General features: G+C 40.2%; 1 protein-coding gene across 3 annotated transcripts in view; it reads left to right on the forward strand.

The window, feature by feature from the left end:
- Nucleotides 1-1,050: 1,050 nt before the first annotated feature.
- The window catches only part of CEP85L (centrosomal protein 85L), a 136,366-nt gene continuing 109,531 nt past the window's right edge, over nt 1,051-27,885 (forward strand). The window contains exons 1-3 of one of the 3 annotated variants that reach the window (XM_014876689.2): nt 1,051-1,164; nt 14,680-19,229; nt 19,515-19,645. In XM_014876689.2, coding sequence (XP_014732175.1) covers nt 19,558-19,645 — 88 coding nt within the window. In that variant the 5' untranslated portion in view covers nt 1,051-1,164; nt 14,680-19,229; nt 19,515-19,557. Of the gene's footprint in view, nt 1,165-14,679; nt 19,646-27,885 lie in introns of all 3 variants that reach the window. The other 2 variants (XM_088161884.1, XM_014876691.2) reach the window with 2 other exon arrangements.

The following is a 27,885-nucleotide window of genomic DNA, read 5'->3' on the forward strand; positions in this document are numbered from 1 at the left end:
GCAGGACCTCCTGGAGTTTGTGTCACTGAGCTGACTCAGCTTGCAAACACTTTTCCCTATTCACCATTCCTGCAGTCAGATGGACTTCCTGAGGAATTCTGCAAGTTTCTTCACTCAGAAACACAGGTTCTGTAAGCTAGATCTGCCCTTCAGCATTCCTGTACAACTGCTCTTTTCTGTAATTCTGATGTCTTTTGCAACCACAACATCTCTGCAAGATTTTTCACTGTTCTTGCAGTTATCACTTAGTTGTCAACATTTCATCCACTTGCATGAATAGTTTGTTGCTGTGCTGCTAATCGCTACCTTATCTAACTATTCAGTGGGTACTAAACTGACCGACAAAAATGCAGAGCTGAAAGCATAAGCCCTGGTGAGGCAATCCAGTTAGCAAAGACACGCCACATGCCTGCAGTATCTGATGCTATCAGAGCTTTTCCCAGTCTTACATGCATATTTCTGTGAGCTGGATATTAGTGGCAGCTTTCTGCATCTGTCAGATGCTGATTCAGAAACAAAAGAAGAGATTATAGTTCCTGTCTAAAATGCTGTGGGACACTGGCACGGATTCAATGAGCTGTCTGCCCTACTGTGAAACCCTGTTTAAGAAGGTAGGAGCAGGGTCCTGATTAGCTTATGGACAATGTTCTGCCTCAGCAGAGAATGCAAGGGCATGTGGAGATGTCTATGGACCTGTTTAGCCTCGAGTGTGCACATCTCTACCACACTGCAGCAAAAGGCAGGGCAAGAGAGGGCCGAGTTCATCCCCATGTGACAAAGAGGAACTAAAGGTCAGTATTGCCTTTAATAAAGACCATGAACACCTGTGCAGATAAAATCAGGGTTAAATGGTAGCAGTCCTACTGTAGCACTGCAATTCTGAGCACAGAGCTGTGAGTAATAAAGCCCTTTCACAGACATATTTCTGGTAGATTTTGTTAAAGTCCTTTCCCTCCACATGGCATCAGTTTAAGATTTACATGCAAAGCACAAGAAGAAGGGGAGGTGGCTGCCTGTTGTTGTTACCAATCCAGTGCTGGCTGCCTCTGCACTTTGCAGAGCGTGGTTTGAGCTGCAGTCGAGCAGCTCTCCCGTAATCACCACAATTTCCTGTTGCACTCATTTGAAAAGACAATGTTCCTGAGGAAGTTATGAAGACGGCAAGTAAGTTGCTGCCCTAATTTCTGTGTGTTTCGTTAAGAGTGCTTTCTTAATTATGCTGGTTAGAGCTTATTTACAGTGCTTCTCAAACATTTAGAGGGAGAGGATATATCCTCCAAAAACTTGTGCTTCCAGAGAACATATGGGCAAAACTGTGTGTTCTGCAGCCCCCTCAGCATGTTGCTCAGAAACAGCTGCAGAAGACTCAAGGCAGCTCTTTTTTCGCTGGTGCTGAAACTGTGAGGGAAGTGACTTAAATATTGAGTTGCAAGACGCTGCTGCAGCTGTGATGTCAGATAAGAAAATGCAACTATTAGTAAATCTGCTGTATGACTGTAAATGTTCTTTAAAGGCAGTAACTGAAAAAAGCAATTCCACATGTTCAAGCCAGCACTACTTTTTTTAAAGTGCTGAATTATTTACGCCTTCAGATGGACTCTCCCAACAGTTGTGAAGTGTGTGCTAGAGAGCTCCCTCGCAGTTGACAAAACAGGGTTCTCAGTAGGAAGGATGTCTGTACCTTATTGCTGACAGCCATGGCTTCCTGCCTTTGTCTGGGGAGAGGTTACAGTGGAGGGAAGCAGCAAGTTTGCTGTCTGATGAGCAGATAACCTGCACAACTTGAAGCAGGGATCAGGGGACTGGTTTGACTTTGCCTGCCCTCTCTGTCACGACAGCAGTTGCTTTGCTGGTTACAGCTCCCGTGTGCACAGAGGGCTGGACACAGCTCTCAAGCAAGGGGATTATCCAGAGAGAATATTAGGTGCTATCCTTTTTTTCTGGGCACACAGGAAATGTTGTGGGAAAAGCTGAGTTGCTAGGCAGTTGTTTTGCTGGTGATACGGGAACTAAGCCAGCACAGAGCAAGCCACAGAGGGGCTGTTCTTCTCAGGCCACAGAAGAGCAGAGCCTCAGCCTCTTCTTTGCACTCCGAGTTTTCCTCCCTGTCTGACCATCTGGAAGCCCTCAATGCCATGTACCACTGCTTTTAAAACTGATAATTCAAGTGTGGCACTCTTCTTTCCACTCACCCAAAAAGTTCTAATTTCTGCAACATGTGTCTGATCAGTTTTTAAGTTTCCGTTTACTCAAGCAAATCTTCTGTTGTCACTTGTAGAAAAAGTGAGATTTAGAAAAGGAAAGAAAGCCATCAACTTGAAAAGTGGCAAATGCAAAAAAAAAAAAAAAAGAGTAAAAAATATTATGATTTATTGTGTGAAAAGAATTACAGAGAAAATAAATTCTTTAGCTGTATGCTCATCAGTGATACTTCAGGTTTTGTTACAACATCACTTTAACGATTCATTCTGCTTAAGGTTAAGTAAAGTAAAATACTCCCCTAAACACACTTATTTAAATCATGAAGTGACATGGGAAGGCCCAAGACAGTCCCTGTAGTTTATGTGAAGAATTGCAAAATGCAGAGACTTATCATGGTAGCCTTAGTAATAGGGACTAATTTCCATTTCTAAGACCAAGTAGAGAGAAATGTACAAGACCTTGGGCATCACACTCTATTTCAGTGAACTGTGAGAGTTAGGTACTTCAGCTGCAGAATTAGGAATACAGTGCCAGACAGTGGGAAGCCAGAAAGCTGCTCTCCAGGAGAGTCACAGACACTGTATGGACACTGATGTGAAGAAGAGAGAGGGTGTTTTTCAATGCCACTATTCATCTTTCCTCCCCTGTCTCCTGTGAGTCTCTAAAAGGCTTAGTGTAATAGAAACTACCATTAGATTTGGTGCTCATGGGCATCACCAGTGACAGTGCCAGCAGGGTTTCAAGGTCAGACAAGTGTGGAGAACAGGATCTTGCACTCTGAGTCACCTTCCTGCTGCCTGGTGGCAAATTTTATTTTAAAGGATTATTGTAGCTTAGTGTTGGTGGTGCCAGGCCAAATCTCAGTCAGTGCCAAGCCTGGCAGTGGTGTGCACGGTTTGCCAGGAATGCTCAGGAGGAGGATGAGTTTCATGCAAAAGGGAGCTCTCTTCCTGCTGCCTTTAGTGCACCAGCTCTTTGGCAGCCTGAGAAACCAGAAGCTGGGTGTCATCTTTCACCATTACTATATGCAACTTCCTTAATGTGCTTTGATGTGCTGCAGTCAATATTTCCTAAGCAGTGGCTAAGAATATTATGGCATCTTTTCAGCTCATGTTTGTTAGTTTCAATTTTTGCTGGCATAGTAGCTGAATATAAAACCTTATTTTCTTCACACAAGAATTCAATTTCTTTCCTGCTTCACTTCATAAATAAGTCAATGTATGGAATTGTATTACAGAAACCTTACTAAATAATAAATAATGCATTTGGTCTGCCACATGATTCTGTGCTTGTCTCTTTGCCCAGTGCTCTTCTAATTCACAAAATGGGTTTTGTATCACAGTGCATGTAAGTTTAGATTATTTGCTGTACCTTTTATAAAACTCATGCCTACTCTGAACTAGATGCTTCTGCTAGGAGTTTATGCAGAGCAAAAATCTTTATTTATTTTACAAAGTCTCTCTGAAGTTTTAGTTATGTAATATTTTTTAGATTTTGTTGATTTGTTTTGGTTTTTTGTTTGTTTGGTTGGTTGTTTTTTTGATGAGATAATGAAGTTTGGTGTTGGTAAGCTCCCGACTGTCATGTACAGATTCTGTTTTGAAAGAGCTTGCAAAGGTCCTAGAGGAGCTGAGAGTTTAGCTGTTCTGTGTCTGTTGTGTGCCTCATCTATATGAAATCCATTCATATCATCTGTGTGCTTCAAGAGACCAAATGGCTCTGCTGCAAGGGGCCTAGAAAGCAGTTTGAGAGAAATGTTTGTGTACCACGTGCTGTTTGAACTATCCAGGTGCTGAGAGCTTGCAGAGGTAACTGCAGCCAAAACCAAAATCCAGTAAGTGAATGCTTGTTCCTCTTCAAAAGCTTCTACTACATCTACATGTGCATTATTGTGCTCAAATTTAAAAATTGACCTGAAAAAATCCATCTGGTATTGACAGTATCATGAGTGATTCTTCCTTAGAACTCACTTGCCTCTTGTTTATCTCAGTGACAAAGGTTCCAGCAAATCTCCTGGGGCTTCATAGCAGCACAGGCAGAGAGGGGAAATCAAGGCATTAGTAGAACATGCCAGAGAGACCTGTGACAAAACTGGACTGTGAGAAAATGGTGAACCACAAGCTTTTGGCACAAGGCCAGAACAAAATGCAGAGAAATATCTAGAGGTCCTTAAAAAGTTCTGTCTTGAATATGCCATGAAAGTGATTAAGGTACCCTCGATAGTAGAAGATATCCTGGCCTGTCAAAAGGCAGAGGCAGGGAACACAGTGAAGGGGCGTGCACACTGAGTGGGTAAATCCCCAAAACTTTACAGAAAATGCAAGCAAACAGATAAAGTGGAAATAAACTGGTTTTCAAGGAACTTTGAAATTGCAGAATTATCTTCAGATTTTTCAAGGTGAGGGAGGTATTCAAAGTAGTAAGGACTGAGAAGGAAGCACTACACAGCAGAACCCAGAACACCAATGTTGCACATCTGGTGATCTCAGGAAAAGACACTCCAAAGACGGGATAATATTCAATATATAGAAGTCTACAAGCAGAATGATGATGAGGAGGATTGTATTGGAGGATAGCAGAGAAATTGAGTGCCATCCAGAAATCAGTGAAAATAAAAGGTCCAAAGATTGGATGGCTCTGAGAAAAATGATCCAGGGGAAGAGGAGCTGGTCTGTTCAAGAAGGTACATGAGCTATATAATATGCAGAAAGAAAAAAAATATTCTTAAATAAAGAATGAGGAAAGTCAATTGTGCTGTTAGTGCCTAAGAAACGTGTACTGCTAAGCTGCACAAGTCACCAGAGATGCTGATCAGTGAAATTAGGTCCTTTTCCAAAAACTTTGAGCTGTTAGGTCTGCCTTAGTAAAGCACTTTGTGGTTCACAAAGCACTGCTGTGGAATCAGTGGACATAGGTAAGCTTGGCTCCCAAAAACTTCTCAGGTGTGGTAAGATCAGTGGTCTTGACAAACAACACAGGCCCAGCAATTTGTTCAAGGTGATAACTAGCAGTAGATAGGATGTCTGTTATCTCTCAGCACTTTCCGAGCCTTCTTGGAGGAATTCATTAATGGAGTTATAATGGCAGAAAGGGAATAGGAAGATTTCTTCACAATAGGAAGATTTGTTTTGTGAACACAGAGGATAGAGGTTTGAAGACTAAAGGCAACAGCTTCTGCAGCCTGGTGAGTTGAAGTGCTGATTACTATGTAGAAAGCCTGGCAAAAACAGTGGCAATGAAGAAATGAGAATTATATGAATAGTTACAAGGCAGTGCTGTGGCTGAGAGGAATCATCTTTTGTGCAAAGGCAGCTTGATCACAGAGGATAGAAATTGTTTAAGGAAGCCATAAGGGATTGTACTGTGGAGGTGCTCTTGACTTAGGCAAGCTCTCTACAGAGGGAGAAATTACCAACTTTCATCCTGTGGTTTACAAGCCCCTGGGAATGCATGGACTGGAATGCAATGGGCACTGGAATAGGGAAGTGGTCACAGAACCAGCTGACAGAATTAAAAAAAACGTTTGGACCACACTCTCAGGCATATGGTGTGACTCTTGGGGTGTCTTGTGCAGGGCCAGAAGTTGGATTTGATGATCCTGATGGGTCATTTCCAGCTCAGCTTATTCTATGTTTCTATGATTCTAAGTCCATGCAGCACCTGTAAAAATGCAAGTTTCACTGTCAATGAACTTAGCATTTGTGAATGGTCTTGAGAAAGCAGAGAAGAGGATTAACAAAAAAAGGATAGAAAGAGTGGCATATGTTGCAATTTAGTTCCATCTATAAATTACTGGAGCAGATCTTGCAACTCTCCCTGGACTCTAACAAAAGTTGCTTTTTAAAGAGAAGATATTTTCCAATGTGTATCATCAGTACCTAAATTTGGGCTGGACTAAACAATGCTTTCATCATCCTCCAAGTCATTTCAGGCACTGGTCTTGCCTCCATCTCCTTCTCAACAGCCTGCCAGGAGGCAGAGGATCTTATCCAAAGACTATTGCATCTGCTGCTGACTCTGATGGAAATACAATAGCAATATCTTTAAAATGCTGCTGACTTGTGTGTCAGGATAGCATTTGTTAAAATACGCCTCTGCCTTATTTAATTAACTTGTATCACTTGGTGTCATCATAGTTCTAATTTTTCCATCTGCTGTCCTTAGATTTATGGGCAACAGCATGGTGTCTCTTTCTGAAAGAAATTTCCTGGAATAGTTTGTGCTGTGATGTCTTGTGAGGAACAAGGACACAGGGCATTGAAATCTTGTTAGTCCTCACATAAGCTGAATAAGTCTTCTGAGAGGTTCTTAAAAGCAATAAAATATCCATAAAGCATTGGTAGGCGGAGAACACACTGGATGAAATGCACACAGGAGAAAAGGTTGCACAATAAAGACCTCAGTGAAGTGCTAAGAATTAAGTGGAAGTAGCTTCCACCTTCCTTTTAAGCTTTTCACTCCTATAACTCCCTCTTCAAGCAGAGGTGGAATTTTGCCCACTTTGTCCATCACCATCTACATCCAGAGCTGCTTGCTGGTTGTCTGTGCCATGACATCCCTTTCAACTGCTGATGACACATTTCTGCCCTCATTTCCTCCTCTGCACACACCCCTGCCACACAAACGCCCTACAGCTGTACTCTGGTGAGTCCTCCAAGATACAAATAACAGGAGCTACCCGGGGAAGGAATGAAGTAAATGGCTCCAAGGATTGGAGCCTAAAGTTCCAAACAACAATAAGAATTTTAAAAGTGATGCTAAGGGAAGTAAAGACACTTTAGAAAATGAGAAACTGAGCCTTCATTTCTGACTCTTGTTTTCAAAGCAATTATGGTTTCCTTCTCTCACTCTTCCAAGCACATTAGCACGTATTTCCCCCAAAATAACAAATTATGATGACTAGAGTACAGAGAGAGAGCCAAAGGATTTACTAATATATATTCTATGCATACCAGTGGTGGTTATGTCATAGAGAAAAAATGCCTGGGATTTTTTTTCCCAGTTTTTATAGCAATAACCCACAGAGGTCAGGGCATTTCCTAAAGATTTAGTGACTGCTTGGAGTTAATATCCTTCACCTTACTTATGGACCACTATTTGCTCCTATTCAGCCGTTAATCTGCTGGAAGCACTCTGCACCATTTCCTGTGGAATAGCAGCACCAATCAGTACAAATGGCGTTTGGAGAGCTACCCTGCACGTAAAATGCACGTCATGTGGAAGAATAAAGGCAGGAAACAAAAGCCTCCTGGACATAGGACTGAACTGATTTTTGTGGGACAAAACCCTGTCCTTTTGCTGGACATTCAGGGAAACAGGTTGATCTTTTCTGACCCCCTTTTACATAGCAGCCTCCTCACTCAGTGTTTAATGAGAGAATTCAGTTTTATTGTAATTTAAAGAACAGAACATTATAAAAGGTTAAGCACAAAAACTCTTGCAAAAGAGCTCTGTTTTCAGGCCAAGAGGTGTCTTTACTCCTGCAGAGGCTTTGATGCTGTAAAAGTGCGTCTTTCCATCTTATGTAAATTGCCTGGCACCTTTCAAAATGATGCTGTCCACACCCATTAATTCAGTTTTCCGAAGCTCCTAGGGGCAGAGCTGGAGGGGAGGAGAGAGGGCCATAAGTTCAGAGGTCCCTTAACAAGAAAAGCTTCTCTGAGCAAACACCCAAGCAAGGCAGATGGTGAGAAGGTGAAGGCATGACCCCAGAAGAGGACATCCAAGTAGAGTGAGGAGGAAGCTGTAAAGAGAATGTGATTACCCACAGAGAGGCAAGGAATGGGGAAAAAACAACCAGGCTCATGAGAAACTGAACAGAAAAAAATATAATCAAAGGATTAGTCTCAAAAAACCCCCATAAAATATGTGCCCAAATTATAGAACTTCTGGTATGTGCCTGAATATTTTGAGCAGTTATTTCTTACAATTTTGAATAAATATTTCTAAAATGCAATAGTATGATTTTGCTACTATTATCTTATTGTTTAGAAGGCTTTTGTTTAGTTCTTCTGGGCAGAGTCCAAATAAGATTAGTAACGTGTATTTAAATCTTTTGTTTTGGAAATTATCTTACACACGTGAAAGAAACACATCTCTGGTGAGCAGTGCTGCTAGAGATGGTGAGAAAGAGTAACCCTGTGTTGGTATTACTGCTGGCACTACTCCACAGGCCCCAGCCAAGAGACTGAGATTATACAGACACGGGGTGTCAGGAAGAGTCTGCTTTAGAGAGGGGCTTTTATTCTCCTTTCATTCCCTGCTTTTAAGCCTGGGAAGCAGAGCAGATGCCACAAGGGCTACACTTCCTGCATCAGGACTCATGACCTGGCACAGGCATCTGGAGACACACATATCCCAGGCTGGAGGCCAAGAAATGTGTAACACCTCCATGGGGTTCTGTGGCTCAGTGTGGGGCACCCACCTCACCCTTCTCCCACAGGGCCAGGAACCAGTGAGATCCCATGGCTGTGGCTTCAGGAGACAGGGAAAAATTGCATATTATGAGTTAGAATATGGCAGAAATCAGTTTTATGGAAACTCCAAGCAGCCTGCTCTAACATGGCAATGTATTCCGGGACCGTCCTGGCTGGATGCTCTATCTCTGTGTCCAGCCAGCACAAGTATCCACTCAAACTCTCCTTTAACTGATCATTTCCTGGAATTTCACATCAATTATATCAGGAGGAAAAAACTTCTGACAAGCATTAAATCAAAGATAATTAAACTCTCTGAAATGGAAATTCTTGTATTTGTTTAACTGTGATGCTCATAGGGCAGTTCAGTGGAAAGTCAGGAGGCGTGCAGGAAACAGGCTGCTCTGCTGGGCCAGGCTGGGGCCACCACTGGGCTGCAGTAAGCCCTGAAGAAGCAGGGAAGTGAGTGACCAAACCAGGGAACAGGGCTGGACACCTGAGCCATGGGGCAGGACACTGAGCTTTGGTGCAGTGGAGAGCAGAGGGAGAAGCTGGGTGGGAGAAGAACTGAGTGCTGGTGCTTGTGTGGATTACTGGAGTACAAGTTCCTCCTCTCCTGTTGCTGCCTTAACCTATTAGTGCTTCTGGGTTTTTTTGCTGTAGCACAAAAGGAAACATGGGGTTCACCAATTCATATGGTTTCTAATGTAGGTTGTACATTAACGCATGGAACAAATAAGTGGACACTTAGTGGATATATTCACTTAGGATATGGATATATACTTCATTAGCTACTTTGAACTATATTCTTTATGGGTGTTCTTAGTAGTATACAATATATATTACAGTAACTTACTCTGCTTTCCCAGTGACTATGAAAAAGCCTTGTGCAGATGAGTTTGTGGGCTGCAAATTCACATTCTGGCTACTGCACACTATGTTATTCACTGCAGACAGACCCCAACTTAAAGCATCAGCAGTCCTTTGCATAGATTAAGTTAATTTGCTTGAGCTTGTAGTTCTGCTATGATCAGGTATCAGCTGCAGTGGGTAAGTGGTTTCAAAATAGAAAGCAGAAAAATAACAATAACTAATTGAAATGGAAGCAATTTCAACTGGTGATCTTGGCAATGTTAGGGTTATGGTTGTAGCTGATCTTAAAGGTCTTTTCCAACCTAAATGATTCTGTGGGTTTGAATTGGTTGTGTCATTGTAGGTGTCCTGTCAGATGAGCTTTGGCAGCTCTTAAGTGGAGACACACAAAGGCCAAGTTCCAAGTCTTTCTTAACTCACATTCAGGACACCTGTCACATGTGAGATACAATTCTTCCACCAATATTCTAGCAGTATTTTGTGTTTTGGCTGGAGCAATCTGCCATTTATATTTCCTAAGCCCTTCTTGCTTCTTGTGTGTCAGGGAACTTTTGGTTCACATTGCCAGGACTTGAAGAAGTAACTGTGAAGCTGGGATAGGAGGCATCTTTCTTCAGCCCATTCTCTATTTGAGATGCCCAAGCTCCTGGATTTGGAGGACCTGCAGAACTAGAGAGCAAAAAGCTTCTGTGGAGACAAGCAGTTTCTCCTTCCTCAAGCTTATGGAGAGCCATTGCTTGGAGGCAGTGTTCAGGGAAACGGTTTTAGTGGGATAAGCAAGCACCCAAAGCAGTTCCCTATATTGAACAAGAAGGAAAATGAAGGTTAACTTGCTGGAATTAATCATAGTTATAAAGGCTGAGATAATTAACTCTGTATTTAATTAGGAGATCATATCTGCGAAAAGGGAGGTTTCATGTGTTAATAGTTTCCTGCAGTGCATAAGTGCTGAGACTAAATCAAATAGCATGGTAAAAGTAAATGCTGAGGTGAAGGGGTAAAAATACACAATATGTAATGCACATGGGCTTGTAGTAGCAGGAATTTATTTTGCCATGGAAAATGTCTAAAAAGGCTTGGGATGATGATGTCGTGTAGGGCTGGGAGTGGGATTCAATGATCTTTGAGCTTCCCTTCCAACACAGCTTGTTCTGTGATTCTGATGAGTCCAACTTGATCAGTAGCATGAATGGAAGCATAACACAGGGAGTAATTCCTTTTCCATGTAGCCAAAAGAACTTCCCAAGTTCAAAATATGTTCCATGCCAATTGAAAAATTGCTACCAATCACTGACCAGGAAAAAAATAAGAGAGTCAGGGAATGCAGTATGTATTTACATGTGTGAATTAATGATCTTTCTGGTCTCCACTCTCTATATTCATGTTGCAGACCTTGTGCTGTGCAACCTCTGCTTTAATGCACCACCCCAGGGCAATTACACTGGCACTGCAGAACTCCACATCACAACTGCTCCCAGCTCTGAATGAGTTGTGCAGGTGTGGTGTCAAAAACAAGCCAGGTTTCAGGGCCTGTCTATCCTATTAGGAATGTTTGGTGGGTCTAACATCACCTAGTGAAGCTATGAGATGCATCCAGTGCTCCATGACAGAGGCTATGGAGAATGCTTTCCAGAGAGAAAACATTTGGGGTAGTGCAAAGCAAGAATTCCAGAGGCAGTATTGATAGTATTGTCTCAGGTAGATCTCAAGGGCTTGATCTTGCTTTAGGATTTGGGGTTTGTATTACTTCATTCCTACTTTTTTTTACTACTAAGAGAAAGATACTGCCCTGGACTGGGCTGCTATTTCATAGTCCTCAGGTCAGCATACTGAGATCCTGGAGAGTCTGTAGATTATCTCCTTGAGAAGTGCTAGAAGCTGTTTTCTTCAGGACATATGGGAGGATGCTGAAGACAATTTAATGTATGTATGACAATTTAATGAATGTTAAATAAAAAAAATCATGACATTTGCAGGGGACTAGCTATATCACCAAGTAAGTTGCTTCTAGATGTACCTTTTGTGTTTCTTTGAGCAGAGAACAGGATCATAAGTGAAAATAATATTGTAGAGCTTTCAAAAAAGGTAGTATTTTTTCCTAGTTCCAGCAGTACTAAAAAAGATTGAAGGAGAAACTGTAATTGTTGCCATAATTGTTTTTTAACTGAAGTCATACTGTATCTAGCGAGATGCTTATGTAACACTGTCTAAAATGTCTTTGTACTCAGAAAAGGTCATAAGTAAATGACTTTGAAGCTTAATCAGTGGAAGTACGGGTCAATTTCTGAATTTCATTATAAATCTAGTTTAAATGCAGGGAAGTCAGCAGAGTTACTTGGGATTTTCAGTAGAGTAAGTGTGTGCAGAATATGGCTCCTTGATTTTAAATGCTCTATTTCCACTGTGCAGCTATTATACAGTTGTCAGCAACTTGCATAGAAAATTTTTAAAGAAGAGACTCAGCATGCAAACCCATAAAATACTAGCTACAGGACAAAAAAGTGAAAACATTGTTTAACATTGTTTAATATACAAAAATGTTTTCTAGTGTTCCTACAACAGTGTATAAAACTAGTGAATGTTTCATGTAGGGATTACAGTAAATAGTTTTGTATGCAAGACATTTTAGAATAGGATGTTAAGAGTACATACCTTTTCTCTTTATAGTTGTGATTATCTTCCATTATGATCCATTATATATTTTTGTGAGCTGTAGAGAAAGACATAAATCCTTTGGAGGAGGAGCAGCTCTCCACAGGAGCCTGGTTTGTTAAGTTCTTTTTGAGCTAGTTTAAATCCCTGGGATTGCTGGCTTAGGGATTTTTGGCAATTGGATAACAAAGCACTTTCACCACCTCTGATCACTCAGAAGAAATGGCAGGGCCCTCTGCTTCAGGATAGAAATGTGCCATCGACCATGCTGGGGAAGCAAAGGCAGCAGGAGGAGATGACTTTCAGCACAAATGGTCTGTTCTTTTCTGAAGCAGCTGAAAATAAAATTTGATTTGATGTGTAAAACAAATCCTGCACTTCTGCATAACTGCTTATGAAGAGCACAGTAAAAGGTGGAATAAAAAGGAGCATCGAACAAAGAATAAAAATCACAGAATCATAGAAATCACACTTGGCTTCACAAGACTTATATGCAGGTCTACGTCCAAACTTTCACAGGAGTCTCAGGATTTAGATCCTAACCCTGATTTTTTTTTCACTGCTGAGAGGAATGATGTCAAATATACAAAAGGAGAAAGAAACTAGAAAGCTACTGGTGCAATAGACATGTAGTCCATGTAAAACAACATCTCTTTCTTGGGATTCCTGTGTGGCTTTCTCTATATTGGACCTAAAGAGTCTCACAACTACTGAGCAGACTGCAGCTCCTGCCTTTCTGCACTTCCTGTACTGTACACTGATATGGGTACAAAAAATGCTCCAAACCTGGCCCTGGAAGTAAAAAATAAAATGACAGGAAGGTTTTGTTCAGTGCTCTTGTTTTGAGGGATGCTTTAGGCTGTGCAAAATTCAAAGGGGTGGTTTTTCCTGTTTATTTTCTAATTGTGAACTTTACAGTGTGCAAATATGGGAGGTGCAAATATATGAGGTAATTTTTCCTGCAGAAGCATCATGGAACAGGCAGATAAAACAGTACAGGAGTACTAAGGAGTGTTATTTAAAGGTAAAGAGTTGAACAACACAAGTTACTGTTAAATTCATTGCCAAACACAACAGCTTTTGTGCATGCTCCAGAAAAATAATCATAGAAGTTTTTTTGTGAAATCTCTTTTGTTTGTATATTTTGCTATCTCGCTACAAATAAAAAAATTCTCTTCCTCCTGGGAGAATTTAGTGTGACAATCACTTTTTGAGACAGACCAGTTTGGCAGACAAGGTGCAGCTGTGCAGTCTGAGGAGGAAAGAACTCTGTTCCCAGGCATTTCCTGGCCCAGGATCAGTATGACCCCCATGGAAAAGCTCGCTGCTCCAGGGGTAAAACTTGTCCCTCTTTTGGCTGGACACCTTTCTATGCCACAGTGGCTCTGCCAGGCAGCAGGAGCACTGCTGGGGTGCTTCCTGGCAGGCCTCTCCAGCAGGAGAATGCTTGATGCACTGGCATTGAGATTTTCCACTGCAAGATGTCCATTTTGCTTTCAAGTTCAGCAAAGAAGCAAGTGAGGAGGCAGCCTGGCTCAGAGCTGACTTTACTTGTGATGTGGCTCTCTGCTGCTGGCTCAGTCTGCTGCCAGGCCACCCATGACCCAGTGGGCATCCAGGTAGCACAGGGGGCAGCTCTTCCCCTGGAATATAAGTCTGGGAGGCAGCACAGGGGAAGCTTTGGGGCTAGGGACTTTGCCAGGACCCTGTGCAGCTCAGGGAACAGGTTATCTATTAGGACAGCCAGGGATCCACCTATCTCAACTGAGAACAAGGCCACATCCAAACTGATCCTGATTTTTTCAGAAAAAAAACCCCTCCCAACATAAAAAAGTGTTGTCCCACTGATGGTAGGCATCAATAAGGGCACTAACTAATAATGCAAATCTAGGAATGGGGGGGTTGAACATTTATCCCTCTCTTCTCTAAGATTAGTCAAGTCCTATGCATGCAACACTTTCTATCAGTTCCTTGCTAAGCCAGCATTATGAATTACCCTGTGATTTGTGGATTTGGCATGTATGCAGTGATTGCTCTGGCAAAGCAAGCCAAGAGAATTCATTTCTGACAGGAAGTTTCTGAATAACTAGAGATGGAGTGCCACTAAAGATGCATTCAGATGTATTTCCTTGTGAAATGGGCAGATACATTTTTAAAAATCTTTTGTGACTAGGCTTAATACTGTATTGTTAATGCTGACATAGCTTATGGAAATCAGTTTAAATTTTGTTAAAGGTCTGAGAGATTTGTTGATAGTGATTCTTTGTTTTAATTACAAGAACATCAATCTACATAAGTATATGAAATTACTGAAAACAAAATAAAGCATAACAGCATCAGACAACTGGATCTTGTCTGCATGTTCTGGTGGCAGGGCTGGGTATAGTGTGAAGAACATGACCAGAGCAGCTGGTTTCCATCAAATGGCATCATGATGGCATAAAGGAAGGTGCATTGGGCCCTGCTGGCTCTATCGTTCATGCTCTGCAGGACAGCTGATGTAATTTTGTCTGATGGTTCTCTCTCCTCTCTGCAGTGTCCTGGGGAGCTGCATGGCATTGCCCATTCATGCTGCACTTGATGGATAGCAAAGTGAACAGGAGTGCACCATCCAAAAAGGCAGCAGGGCTGCCTTCCCATTAATATTCCCATGTATCCTTTTGGGGAGTTCTAGGGGGAAAAAATCACCAACTCGGGAACCTGTTACCTATTAGGGAATTGGTACTTTACAGATGTGGCAATGTTGATTGTGATACCACAGGCTTTGCAAAATAATGCCATCTGTCCACTGGAAATCAGGCTAAGATTAAACACACATCTCCCTTTATAGACCAGTGACTATGTGTCAAGGGCAACATCCTTTGTTCACTGACCTATAACGTGATTTGTAAATGCATTTGTCTCATTTTATGTTCATGTATGTCCTTGGAGGGTTTTTTTTACCCATGTAAATACACTTCTTGAAGCAAGCACCTTGATTAGATTTTGGATTGTGTAAATATTTTATTTATCGTAAATTACTTCTTTCAAATAACCAAATTTTGTTGCTTGTCCAATATAAAAACTTGCTTCATGCACTGTTGCTCTGGTGCCAAATTAATACAGCTTTAACTCTCCCACAGAAACATTTGTGTGCAGAATTGTTTTTTGCATGTTTTAAAACTTCATTGTGCAGTAAACGCATTGTTTAGTGAGTACTAGAATTTATTTAGCAAAAAATGTGTGAAAAAATGTAAATACTAAAAAGTTATATATCATTTAAGAGCCAAAGATATACCTCATCCTGATTCACCAGAAAAATTTAGTCTAACGAAAAGCCCATGTGTAATGGTATACTGTAATAAAGACATAAAGGAAAGACAGAAAATTTAATCATTGTTAACATAAATTAAAATAAGAATTTCTGAAATTCAAATCCTTAATTGCTTCTGCTGAAGTGTAGTCTTCTTTAAGAACTGCAAAAATTTTTCACTAAATTCCTCCCTCTCCTTCCCTGGGTTCTTGAAACTCTGAAGGAAGCAGGTTTTAGATAAGTTGTTAGATCATTTTTTCCATAGCAAAATAATTATCTTTTGTTTAGAATCTGTAAACAACTGAAATGCGGGTTCTTTTTTAATCTCTGTTGCCAGCATGAAGTTAAATACAGCTGCTGTAAGTAACATTGGATGGTACTGCAAAAGAGCAACTTCAAGTGTTACCTTGACTGGCTGGATATTTTCCCTATTTTTCAAGATTAATAAAATGAGAAAATACAGGGCATAAATGCTCAATAGATCTTTTAGACAGCACCTGTCAGTCTAATTGCATGAATAATTATATGCAAAAGATCATTACACAACACATCAGTCAGAAGAGCATACTCCTCATGGCATTGCTAAGGGCAGGGAGATTACAACAAACATCTTGTGCCTTGTCTAAGCTCTTTCTTTTTATTTGGCTCTGGCTTGAAAGACATACAAATTCTAGATTAGAAATCTGGTGCATTACATGCTTTTGTGAGTAACCCAGGTTAGTTTTAGATTGCCTAGGTTCTGTGGCTTATTCTGTACATCCTCAGATCATTACCTACAAAGCCACTGCAAGGAATAAAGCTGTGGACCCCTGTCAGATCCAGAGGGAGTCGGTGGCAGGCAGAGCTTTGGGCTGGCTGCAGTCCCCTTGTGGTGCCAGTCTGTGCACACAGTGGCCAGGCATGCACTCAGCCTTTGGGATGTCACCCAGGCTGTGAATGACTTTCTCAAAGGTTGCATGGTGGGAATTGTCTCCAGCTGGGAAAGGGTTTGCTGTCTCAGCAGAGGACACTGACCCCGATAGACAGAAAAGCAGACTCAGGTGAAGCTGGTAAGTGATATATACCTAGTGAAGGAGTGAGTGAATGCAAAGCCTTAGAGCCCTACCTGTAGAAAGAGCTTGTGTTGTCTCCTGGGAATCCAGTCAGACATAGACCATGGACACCATTCTCAAGGGAGGTTATAAAAAAATGGGGAACTTCTGGTTCAGATGACGCTATACTTTCCAGCCTATTGACTGTGTCTTCTTGCTGCAGGCTATAAAGCTGCATCTAAATACAAATTAGTCAGAGCAATTAGATTTTTCCATACAACCTGAAAACAAGCATCCCCAATTTACTTTCCTATGTGGAAAACTGCACGTTTCCCAAATAAACCCCAGCTGGGTTGCTGGAACTCTGCTGTCAGGAAGGTTTTCATTGGTGTGCACTGAAAATCTGGATCCTGTAATGCTCAGTGCCCATAATCTGTTTTAAAGCAGGATTTTTCTTTCTTCAGGCAGAGCTGGGAACACTGACAGTCACCCAGCATGTTTCCTCTGTGCTGAATTCCTCTACGTTCAATGACTAACAAGAGACCAAGAACACTCTGACGATATCTTTTCATTGCTAATGCTCAGATTTTCCATTCATTGCCAAGACACAGCATCCATTTCCAGCAGTAAATGTCATGCACACAATAGCTCTGCTGTCGGTGTGAAAACCTAGCTTAACTAAAGGAGGAGGCATAAAAGATCAGAGCATATCCTCTGCGTGCAAAGCTGTACAGTAAAAGTATGTTTCAAACTTCCAATTTGAAATAGATGGATTAGACAGGGTTGTGTCCTAAGGTTTCATTATCTGCTTGCATCAAATGCAACCTTTTTTTTTTCATTTGAATCATCTTTACATGTTGAGGCACTAAAATGGATTATAGTCCTTACTTGGCCAAAAGAAAGGGAGCATTTGTAGGAAGGTTTGCAGACTACAGACCTGACTGCATGGTCTTCACCTGGATGAACGGTGTTTGTGGGGATGTTAAGAGATATTGGAGATACTTGTTCTCAGCTTGGAGAAGACAGCATTCCAGAGGCTGTGTTTAAGCAAACAGCAGATATGAGGGGTGGCAACGGAAGGTATAGGACAGTGATAGGCAACAGTGGTATAGGACAAAGGAAAGTAGAGTCAGCGAAGTCTCAGTGAAAGGCAATGTGCAAAACAAATGCTGGGGAACACATCTGAGGTCAGTCACTGAACTAGAAGCAAGACCCAAATCAAAATCTGAATCTGCCTTGTAGATTGATCCTGAATGCATAGCCTGTAAACTGATTCCAATGTGATATGATTCCTCAGTGCAGAAGTGTTCCATGTGCATGAGAATATTTCCCCAGCTTTATATAGTAAGAGACAGATAAAATCTGATTTGAAAATAATATAGCGTGCAGTGAATAAATTATATACTCCGGCATTTGGTGGTGTTTGTGAGATATAATTCTATTTCTAGTGCAGTGTAGGCTTAAATAGCCAAATGGTGTTTATAGGAGATGGCTTGCTGCATTCCTTTTCAGTTTGCTAATATGGACTCGTCTGCTGAAGTAAACCAGCCCTGCACCGAATAAACACATGGGACTCTCTTCATCTGTGGGATGATGTGAATAAACCATCATGCCTTCACTGGAGATCTATGCATCACATCTGAAAATGGGGGGAAAAAAATCAAACTTTTTGAACTGACCGTGCTAATTGGATGCACTTGCAGTCTGTATGCCTTAACTTAAACTTGAGTTTAAACTTGAACTAAAACTAATCTGCAGCTGAAAAATCTTCATGATGACACTGTAAAATTCCAGCAAGATGGTTAAGAAGTGCAGTTTGTTTTTGTAAAGGCTTTAGGATCTTTGTTTTAAGTGTGTTTAAAACATAAATGCTATTAAGTGTTTGTTTTACTGATGTTTCAGCACTTTTGGGGTTGCATTAGGAAATGGGAATATGTCATTTTGACTTGATTACCATGGAAAACTTTATTTTGTAGAGTCCTCCAGGCAGAGCACAGAAACATGAGTTCTATGCTGATGAATATACTGCAGAAGTGGGGCTACTATGCTGTGTAGTGCCACTACCAAATAGTAAAGAGATAGGGAACATATAATTTTTTATGACTGAGCTGATGACAGTCCCTGGAAAAAAAATAAAGTTAAGACAATGGAGAAAATATTTATTATTCTTCCTCTTCAATGTAATTTTCACTGCTATAAAGTGATTCTAAATCCAAAGCACTTTGGGAGATCATGATAAAGATTTGTTCTTGGTTTTACAGTGGTTCTCTTTCTCTACAGTGACTGGAACAATTCTCCAAAACCAGAACTTGTGTAGCTGCAGTTATTGCAGTTTTAGAAGACATCAGGCTTTATTCAGAATCCTGCTTTCAGTCTGCAAAAATTCAAATTCTGTCTGAATAAGGAAGGTGCTGAGCCAAAGCCCTTGATCCTTTCTTCTTGGATCTTGCTAGTGTAGTAGCTGAGTGTAAAGCTTCACCCAGTCCTGCTCAAGCAGCTCCCCCCTACCCTTTTACTGAGAAATATTTTAGCTGAGATTGTTGGTGTGATCAGCTAATTAAGCCAGACAGAAGCAGGCAGAAAGCCAAGGCATGATTTTTCACTTGCAGCATCTAGGTCTTGAGAAGGAAATTGTTAACATGTGGTTGCTATCTTGCCACTTGGAAATGCATAGTTGTGCTTGAACACATTTCACTATGGAGGGGGACTCTGTAATGGAATTGCAAGCCTTCCTAACAGGAGCAAGGACAGATCACGAACAAGGTAACCAAAGTAACTGCTTGATTGTTTATATTAATGCCCAGAAGGGAATATGTCTACTAGGTTTTATCCCATGGCTTTCTATTTTATCTTTCTCTCAATTTAACAATGATCCATATACAAGTAAGAGTAAGGACAAGGCAAATTGAAGGAAGGAAATAGCTGTCTTTAAGCAATGTCCTTTTGCTTTCAGACTAGCTGAGATTGTTCTTCATCTTTCTCAGAAATCCCTGTGTATAGACAGTGAGCAGGGTTGGCTGCTTGGTTTGAATTTCTCTTTGTTTACAGTGACAAAAAAGACCTCGGCTTGTAAGCAAAGCACTGAGCAAAGATGTGTCCTGAAGGACAGGAACAGCTGGGCCTTCTGGAAGCTCTGCAGTCTGCTGGGTTGTGTGGTCTCCAGGCCAATTTTGCTTACAGTATGTGAATTATCTGCATATCCAATTTTATAAATTATTCCAAAGAGGAATTAGTATAATGTTACTCTCCAAACTTCCCTCCTACCCTCTCCAAGATGAAGCAAATCTGCATGTTTTCAGAGCTTTCTTCTCAGCCTTTTTCTGTTTTCCTTTTCTCCTTTCTTTCTTTCTTTCTACTGACTGCCCAGACTTCATGAAAGGAAGCAAGAAAAAGCTTATCAATCTACTTATTTTTCTGCCTAAAACTTGTGCATCAAAGCAAGTTGGAATAGTTTCTGAGCTGAAGAGTTTTTGAAGAGATCATGAAAGTTCCAAAACCTGATACTGTCACATTCCTTCTACTTCATGGTACATATATATGTTTCTGTGTAGCATCCAGAACATTACACTTGACTGTTGCTATTTAGTGAGAACAGACAGAGCACTTCATGCTGTTCAAGAGGCAAATGAAAATTCAGACCTCCTACCAGGAGCCTGTTTCTTATTTCTGAAAAACTAACTATGCCTTAATTTTGGTCTGGGAGTTAATGTTATTTCAGAATTATCTTCTTAATTTCCGTCATTCCTATTCTGTAGATGTAGAAAATCACCTTCTTTACTATATCTCCCACGACTATCTTCATTACCATCTGCTAAGGTCACAAAATCTGTTATGTGCTTGCTGCTAATTTCAACCATCCTATTTTTTTCTTTTGGGAAGAAAAACAAAATCAAACATAAATCCCTCCCCCACCCCCCCCCCAAAAAAAGCAAACCAAAAAAACCAGTCAATTTGTGTAGCTGCTGAACAACTTAGCAGCAATAAGAAAGAACTCCTTTCAGAGACCCAAGCCAATACTTCTGCTTAGGTCAGCCAAGAGGAATTGTCTTTTCTTGGGTACATCCTATACCCATCTCTTCTTTCCAAGGGAAAACAGTTTTCACTAGGCAAGCTGATACTCTGCCAGCCAGAAAAACCTGTGCTGTTTGAAAAACTAAAGCTGTCTTTAATAAAAATCTTCTGTCTAATATAACCAGCTGGGTAGTTAGCCAGCTGGGTAGTATTAAAGGGTTCAAACAATAGTATTTAATTGTATTAAGACAACAGTAATTTTCTGAAAAGTGCATTAAATTTCGATTTTATCTATTCTTTGATACTTTTTCCAACAGCCATGCACAACATAGATGTAACTGAACTGCTTGGATATAAGCTCCCTGTTTATTTTTAAAGGAATTGAAACTGCTTAATAATAGTGACAGAACTGTTACAACAAAACCAGTTTTAATCAAAACGTCAGTTCTCTGAGCTATGAATAAACAAATCTATGGGTAGTAAGCACATCTAGCACTGTCTAACAGGAAACCATTAAAACTGGAGAGCCTTGGACTCCCTCCCCAACTCCATAGTGGGCTGCCGTGTGCTCAGTTTTCATCATCTTTGAAATGGCCACAGCAGGCCTCACTCCCACGGGTTTGGAAGTGATGTCTGAAACTGCAAGGCAGAATAAGAGTGAAAGATTTAGAGGAGAGGCTCTATACCATGAAGGCCTGAAGGAACAGATATTTTACACCATCTCTTTGAAAGCCTCAACACACACCCACACACGGATTGTCATGAATAACTCTGATGATGCACTTGCCAGCTATTCTGCAGATACAAGCAAGCCAGTAAATCAGTTGCCTACTCATTTGCAGTAGTTGAGCAGTGTTAAAGCTGTTGGCAGTGCCTGCATCAAAGCTGAAATATGATGAAAGGCTTTGTGTTGTGTGTCCTGAACAGGGGCAGGCCTGCATCACACTCATTTACCATCCAGCAAATGCTGCTTCCTGACACTGTGACATGTTTGCAGGGGCAGGTCTCCCTCTTTGCTGAGCAGAGCAGCAAATCCAGCCAAGTCTGCCACTCTTCTGTTTAATCTGCAGCAGTGTGACCAACTGTCAAATCTCAGGAGATTCTATGGAGCTAGCTTTATATTTAAAAATAGAGCTGATAAGGGTGTGGGTGAGGGAAGAGCACATTCAGAAATCTGGCTTTTTGTTCGTTGTGAGAACTCTCTCTCTCTCACTCTCTCTGACAGATTTTGCAAAGAGCTCACCATATGGGAATGAGGGCTTGGGAAAACCTTACCCTGAATTCCTTCAAAACTATCCTCTGCTGAGGTGGTAAACTGAGGTGATATGATTTCAGTTGTACAACCAATCTGATAATTTGTTCTATGGTTCTAACGTGCTTATTCATCCTTCATACAATCATTGGAATCATTACTGAGGTCTAGTCAGTCAAACTGATATGAGAAAGGGTGATGGCTTTAAACTGACAGAGGGCAGGTTTAGATTAGATATTAGGAAGGGGTGGATGCCCCATCCCTGACAGTGTTTGAGGCCAGGTTGGACAGGGCTTTGAGCAACACAGTCTAGTGCAAGGTGGCAGGGGGGCTGGAACTAGGTGATCTTTAAGGTCCCTTCCAACCCAAACCATTCTGTGATTCTATGGTTCTATGAAATCACTTTGCAAGTGGTTTGCAAACCCTGCATTATGTGACAAGCAGAGCTTCCCCACTGACCAGTGCTACAAGGACCTTGAGCCCTTGTCCTCTCCAACATGGAACTAGCAACTCTTCTATCTGCCCCTTTTTTTTCTGGTAAATCTAACCACAGAACTTGTAAGTCCATATTGCACTGCTCTGTATGGAATCACCACCAGGCAGGGAGACCTGCAGTATGCAGCCTGATGCCTGTGCTGTGGAAATTTTTGATGTGGCTGAGTTTCAGGGGTTGTAAAACCCTATATTGCAGTCACTACTTGGGACAGCAAAAAGAATTTCAGTGAGAAATCCTTGCAGCTGGAGATATGGTTGATCAAGACTCTAAAAAACCATCCATTTCAGTGACTGTTCACTTGTATTTTAAATAAATGAGTCTTTAGCAAAGAGTCTTTTACCATATAGTCCAGTTTGAGTACCTATATATACTTCACGTAAAATTTTATTTGAAAGTCATATGAAAAATATGCTTAAGAAAAAAAACAGTGAGTAAAAATAAGGGACTTCATTAGATAAGGAAACAATTCACAGCCTCTCAAATTAGGTATCTAGATCTGCTTATCCAACTTGGCTCACTTGCCAGCCCAATGGAAGTTACTGTATTTACTAACTTATCTGCTCTTTTTAAAGAGGGAACTAATCTTGCAACATTTTCTTTTCTTCTCTGTCCATACAAATTTGAACTCCCAACAGATTCTGTTTTGTTCATGATGGTGAGCTCCAAGAGGATTTCAGTATATTTTTATTCTTTGTATTTTTTACACTGGGAGCATGTACATGATGGAAACAAAATGTTGATGATTCATCTGTATTTTAAAACTTCTTTGTGCTTCAGAACTGATGTGTATATTTTTCAAGGTGAAGTTTTATTCCAAACATTCAGTGTACCTCATAACGGTATTTTTTCTGGTGATTTTTTAATGCTTTTGTAGAGGCAGTTTCAGCAATTAAAGCATGATGCAGCAAATACTAAATATAGATTTGAGTAGAATAGTTGGTAGTTTTTGTTTTACACAGCTTGGTTTCCTTATCTCTGTGCAAGGGAGACTGGTTTACTTAAATCGGAATGTATAAGCTCAAAGGTATATAGCACTGAGTACACAGGGTTATGCTGTAGAGCCTTTAGAGTTTGTAACGTACTTCTAGGGCTTTAGATATTTCAGTTTACTCTAGAGGTCTGTTAGAGTCAGCTTTCAGAGGTTATGTGTTCCTGCCTACCAGTAACATCTGAAAGCAGTAACATAAAAATGCAGCAAATGTGTTTTGGAAATATGTGATTAAATTTATAATTTTTTAATTAGTTCCTGGTTTCTATATTAATATGATGCAACATGTATGGTTTTCTTGTGTTTTTAATCCAAATTTTGAGAGTTTATCCTTGCTGCTACCATCTTCAAACATGGAAGCAAAAGACAAGGAGTATTTTCATGTATTTCAAGATACTTTATTATAGTTGTCTTCTTATTTCTTTCTTATTTTTCCTGTTCTATCTGTTAGCTGTAGTGGCTGTGCTAAGTAGAGATCTTGTCACAGTGACTGCTGGGGCTGTGTTCCAGCAGGGCCAACACCACGAAAGGCTCAGTTAACATATTGTCAGTGGTGTCATTGAGCAAGGACTTCCATGAATGAACTGACTTCATGGAGCATTCACTGGGGTAGTGTGTAGATGGGAGTTGTGTGTATGACTGCCTCTTGCCCTTCCTTAATGCATTTTTGTTGCTCTCCATTTTAGCTTCCTGACTGCTTGTCATCTCCTCTTTCAGTTTTGTTTGGTTTTTTTTTTTGTAATTTTCACATTGCAAGCTTGTGCATAATGTTGTTTTGGAAAGATGCAGCCAGATCAAGATTTTTAGTTAAGCTATTTATCTTTTCCTATTAATTTGTTTTGTTTGGATCTTTCAAGCTTCTTACCTTGTAAACAGATGGCAATTACTTTTCCTTCAGAAGCCCTGGAGACATTCTCATGGTGTGGGTTGACCTTCTGATGCTTGGCTGAGAAGATAGTAAGACCAAGAACTAAATGGTCAAAGTATAGAGCATATTTGTATCACACTGTCCTGCACTAACCAGAAAATTGCAACTGTTATTCTTCAATTCATTTTAATTGATTTAACAAGATATTCTTAGTCATAATATTAGAATGGTACAGCAACGCACTACATGATGTGCAATTTTTAAACCACGGGATTCCTAAATGAGTAGGACTGTCCCCAGTAATTCAATCAGCAATACTTAAACTTCTATGCTTCTTTTACTCATATACATTGAAAGTTACATGCTCACTTAGGAGCTTGATTTCTTGTTGTTTTCTAAGTGACCAAAGATCAGGTTACATGTTTACGCCTCCCAGATCAATTTGGTCACTCAAGTAATGTGTTAAAAGTAGAATGATCTTACAGCCAAGCCAGAGCCACAAAGTTACTTTTAATAAGCACTCTCGTCTGTGTTAATTTTAAGTCAAAAGCAAAACGGTCTAAGGATACTGTGGTGGATTCATATACGTCATATACTAACCCTGATGTCTGATAAAACAAATCTGATAGGCACTGTTGGTCAGTACAAACCAGTGCAGCCCAATTTGTGCCTTTCAGTAATTTTCTGCCTCCTTGGGTAAAAAGGGTTTATCTAAAAATCTATGTTCTATATGTTTATTAGATTACTGTGAGAAAGATACAAGGCACAAGACATAAGCAAATTATGCTTTACAGAGCCAGGCATAACAAACCCAGTGTTTTCTAAGGCTGTTTGTCCTGCACCAGGCAGTTCCCAGCAGTGCCATGGCTGATGGCTGCTGGTCCTTGAGCGTGGTACAGGGCACAGGCTGGTTCTGAGATCTGCAGGGATTGTGATGGGTGGGTATAGAAATGCCCAATTAGAGTGGATTTTATTCTACCAGCATAGAATAGAATACCTCATCACTTTAGTTATGGAATTCTCACTGCTGAGACAAAAAAAAAAGTATTATAATAGTGATACATTATTCTAGCATATAGTATGTAATGAATTATTGCAGATTCAATGTCAGTGATTTTTGTAGAATAAAAGTCAATGGAGAAAAAAATGGGGTAGGGAGCCTCATTAAGTTATAGTATTTATAGCTATGGCATGAAATAAATTTTTCCATCCGACTTTTACATATGGGCATATGACAGTACTGAGCTGACTAAACTAAGCACTGGCATAACTCCATTGACTTTACTGAAATTTCATCCCTTTGCAGCAATATTGGGTTTGGCTCAAACACAAGAGACCAGATAATTTTCTGACTGGTTGTATTTCTGACTTGGAATAAACAAACAACATATTTCAGGCTATAAGAAGATAATGATGGCCTCTTGGAAGAAATTTCCATTTTCAAGTATTCATACAACATTGCATTGCTGGCTGGTTGTGTTGTAGAGTGTTTGGCCTTCTTGTAACAAGGAATATTCCTGCTTATAATTTAAAATTCTGATTTACTGCAAAGTTATATAATTTATCGGTGATGTATGTTGCAAAAGGAAAATAGGATTTACTTCTTTCAACACTGAGGTGGAAAAAGGCCAGGAACCTGAACTACATGGTCTGATCCTTTGTTTCAGCGATGGCATACAAGGGGGTGCTTTTTGATTAATCTTTAAAGCAGGTAGGTTTAAAGAGGTCAGGCTAAATGCTGTTTTTGTGCTTCTAATACAGCAGTTACTTCACATTTGAGGTGGAGTTTAACATACATAAAGAAGCTTAAAAAACCCTGCAAATTATTGTGCAGTGATATCATCCAGTTTTGGATACATCAAATCCTTCTGCACCCATTTGTCTATGTGTAACATGGAATCAAAATAAGTGTGCCTTGAAGTAAAATGCCAGCTATAAAAGCTTGAGCATTTTCAGAGGCAGGGGAATCAAAATCCTGAACTGCAGCACTGCTGGGGTTTCCTGTACTTTAGCATAAGTTTTAGCACAGAGAAACAAATACAAAAAGTATCAGTGCTCCTAAAATCAGATAATATGTTCACAGAAAGTGACTCAAGGTGACTCAAGGAGGTTCAAGAACAAGAGAAATAGAGATTATGTGAAAAAGTCATGCAATGGAGTAAAAGAAACAATTTTTAAATTTTTTTTTTGTGAAAGCATAATGTCTTGCAAGGAAGCTGGATATGTTAGTGAGTCCAGGGGAAGAGGCCCCCTGACTGCTCTGAGTGGCTCTGGTACAGGTACTTAACTTTATAGGAACCAAATTTGGAAGACTGGGAGAAGACTTGCCTCCAGCCTGTTGATTTTTACATATTCTCTCCATCTCCTCCCAAACCATTTGTATTTCCTCTTCTTTTCTACTGCCCTTGGGAGGACGTGAGGATGGAGGAAAGGGAAGATAGAATAGCAGAACTTGAAAGATTTCCCCTTGAGAAAAATATACCCGGGAAATTCCTGTTTATCTTCATAAGTTACTAGTTAGACGCCACTGGATGCCACTCCTGCATTTGTTCTTCCTGCGCTATCTGAGTTGATAACACAAAGTTGATTTAATTCTCTGTGACTTATTTTAAATTAATATGATACACCACACACACAAAAGGTGAAAAATTCCTGACAACAAAGGGTCTTTTAGCAATGATGTAAATAATTCCTCAGCTGAAAATCTGACTCTGAAAGCTGGAACATTAAGAAGAATGTGAATTTCAGGATGTTGGTAATAAACCACAGCTATATTTGTCTGTATGGTAACAGTGAGCTGTTTAGTTTGACTCTCTCCCATGGTGTAAGCTGTTAGTAAAAGCACAGTGCAAAGCAGATTCAAACTGGTATCAGTTTGTGTTTCTCTGTGAGACGTGCACTCTCGTTTGTAGAAAAGGCGAAAATAAGAACATTGTACACATAGTGTTATTTCACGGTGTCTACTTTGCAGATATTAGATGACACAATTCATTGTTAATGCTGTGCAGTGCACTCTGTGTACTTTGAACAAAACATTTCAGTGTTTTATAGGCCAGCCCCTACCAGCAGGTGAGCAGTTCCTTAGGTAAGCTAATCTGTTTTTAATTATACTGACTCCCAATACAGTTTAACATCTTGCTTTGTACCATACATATGGGTTTTTTGTTGTTTTTGTTTGTTTGTTTGTTTTGTTTTGTTTTAAAACAGGAGGAATTGTTCTAAGGCTTCTTAAAGGCTGCTAAGATTTTGCTAGTACACAGTGTTCAACCAAAATGTTGTGGGCGGAGGGAAAGAATTGCTGTACTTAGTGAAGCAAGTCAATAACTGAAATTTTGTAATTTTAATTTCAAAGTAAATTACAATATAGATATGCATGCAGAAATACTGCTGTTGTTTTTTGATAGAATGCACACATACCTAATGTCCTAATTAGATAGGGGAAATGGTCAACATTCTCTTAAAACTATGTTTGCATATTTGCATTTGGGTTTTTTAAAAAATATTTTAATTTTATTAAATGTGAAAACAAGTATGTAAAAGAAAAAATGAGCCTATTTCTGGCTTTAATCAAAGGAAAATGCTGCTTTCATAGGTCATGCTTCAGCTTAATTCCCCTTCAAGCATTATGTTTTTACTGAGGGGGGAAAAAAGAGATGTGATTTCTCAACCTGGATCACAGACTGCAAGACAAGACATGCTCCAGCTGACCTTAGTGAGGCAGCATCTGCCTAGCACCAGTGCTTAAGCTGTTACGTTCTATTGTTTTTTCCCTCTGTTCATTCTGCCAAGAAGGTGGAGTTTGTG

The sequence above is a fragment of the Sturnus vulgaris genome, chromosome 3, assembly GCF_052056855.1.
Source record: "Sturnus vulgaris isolate bStuVul1 chromosome 3, bStuVul1.hap1, whole genome shotgun sequence".
NCBI lineage: Eukaryota > Metazoa > Chordata > Aves > Passeriformes > Sturnidae > Sturnus > Sturnus vulgaris.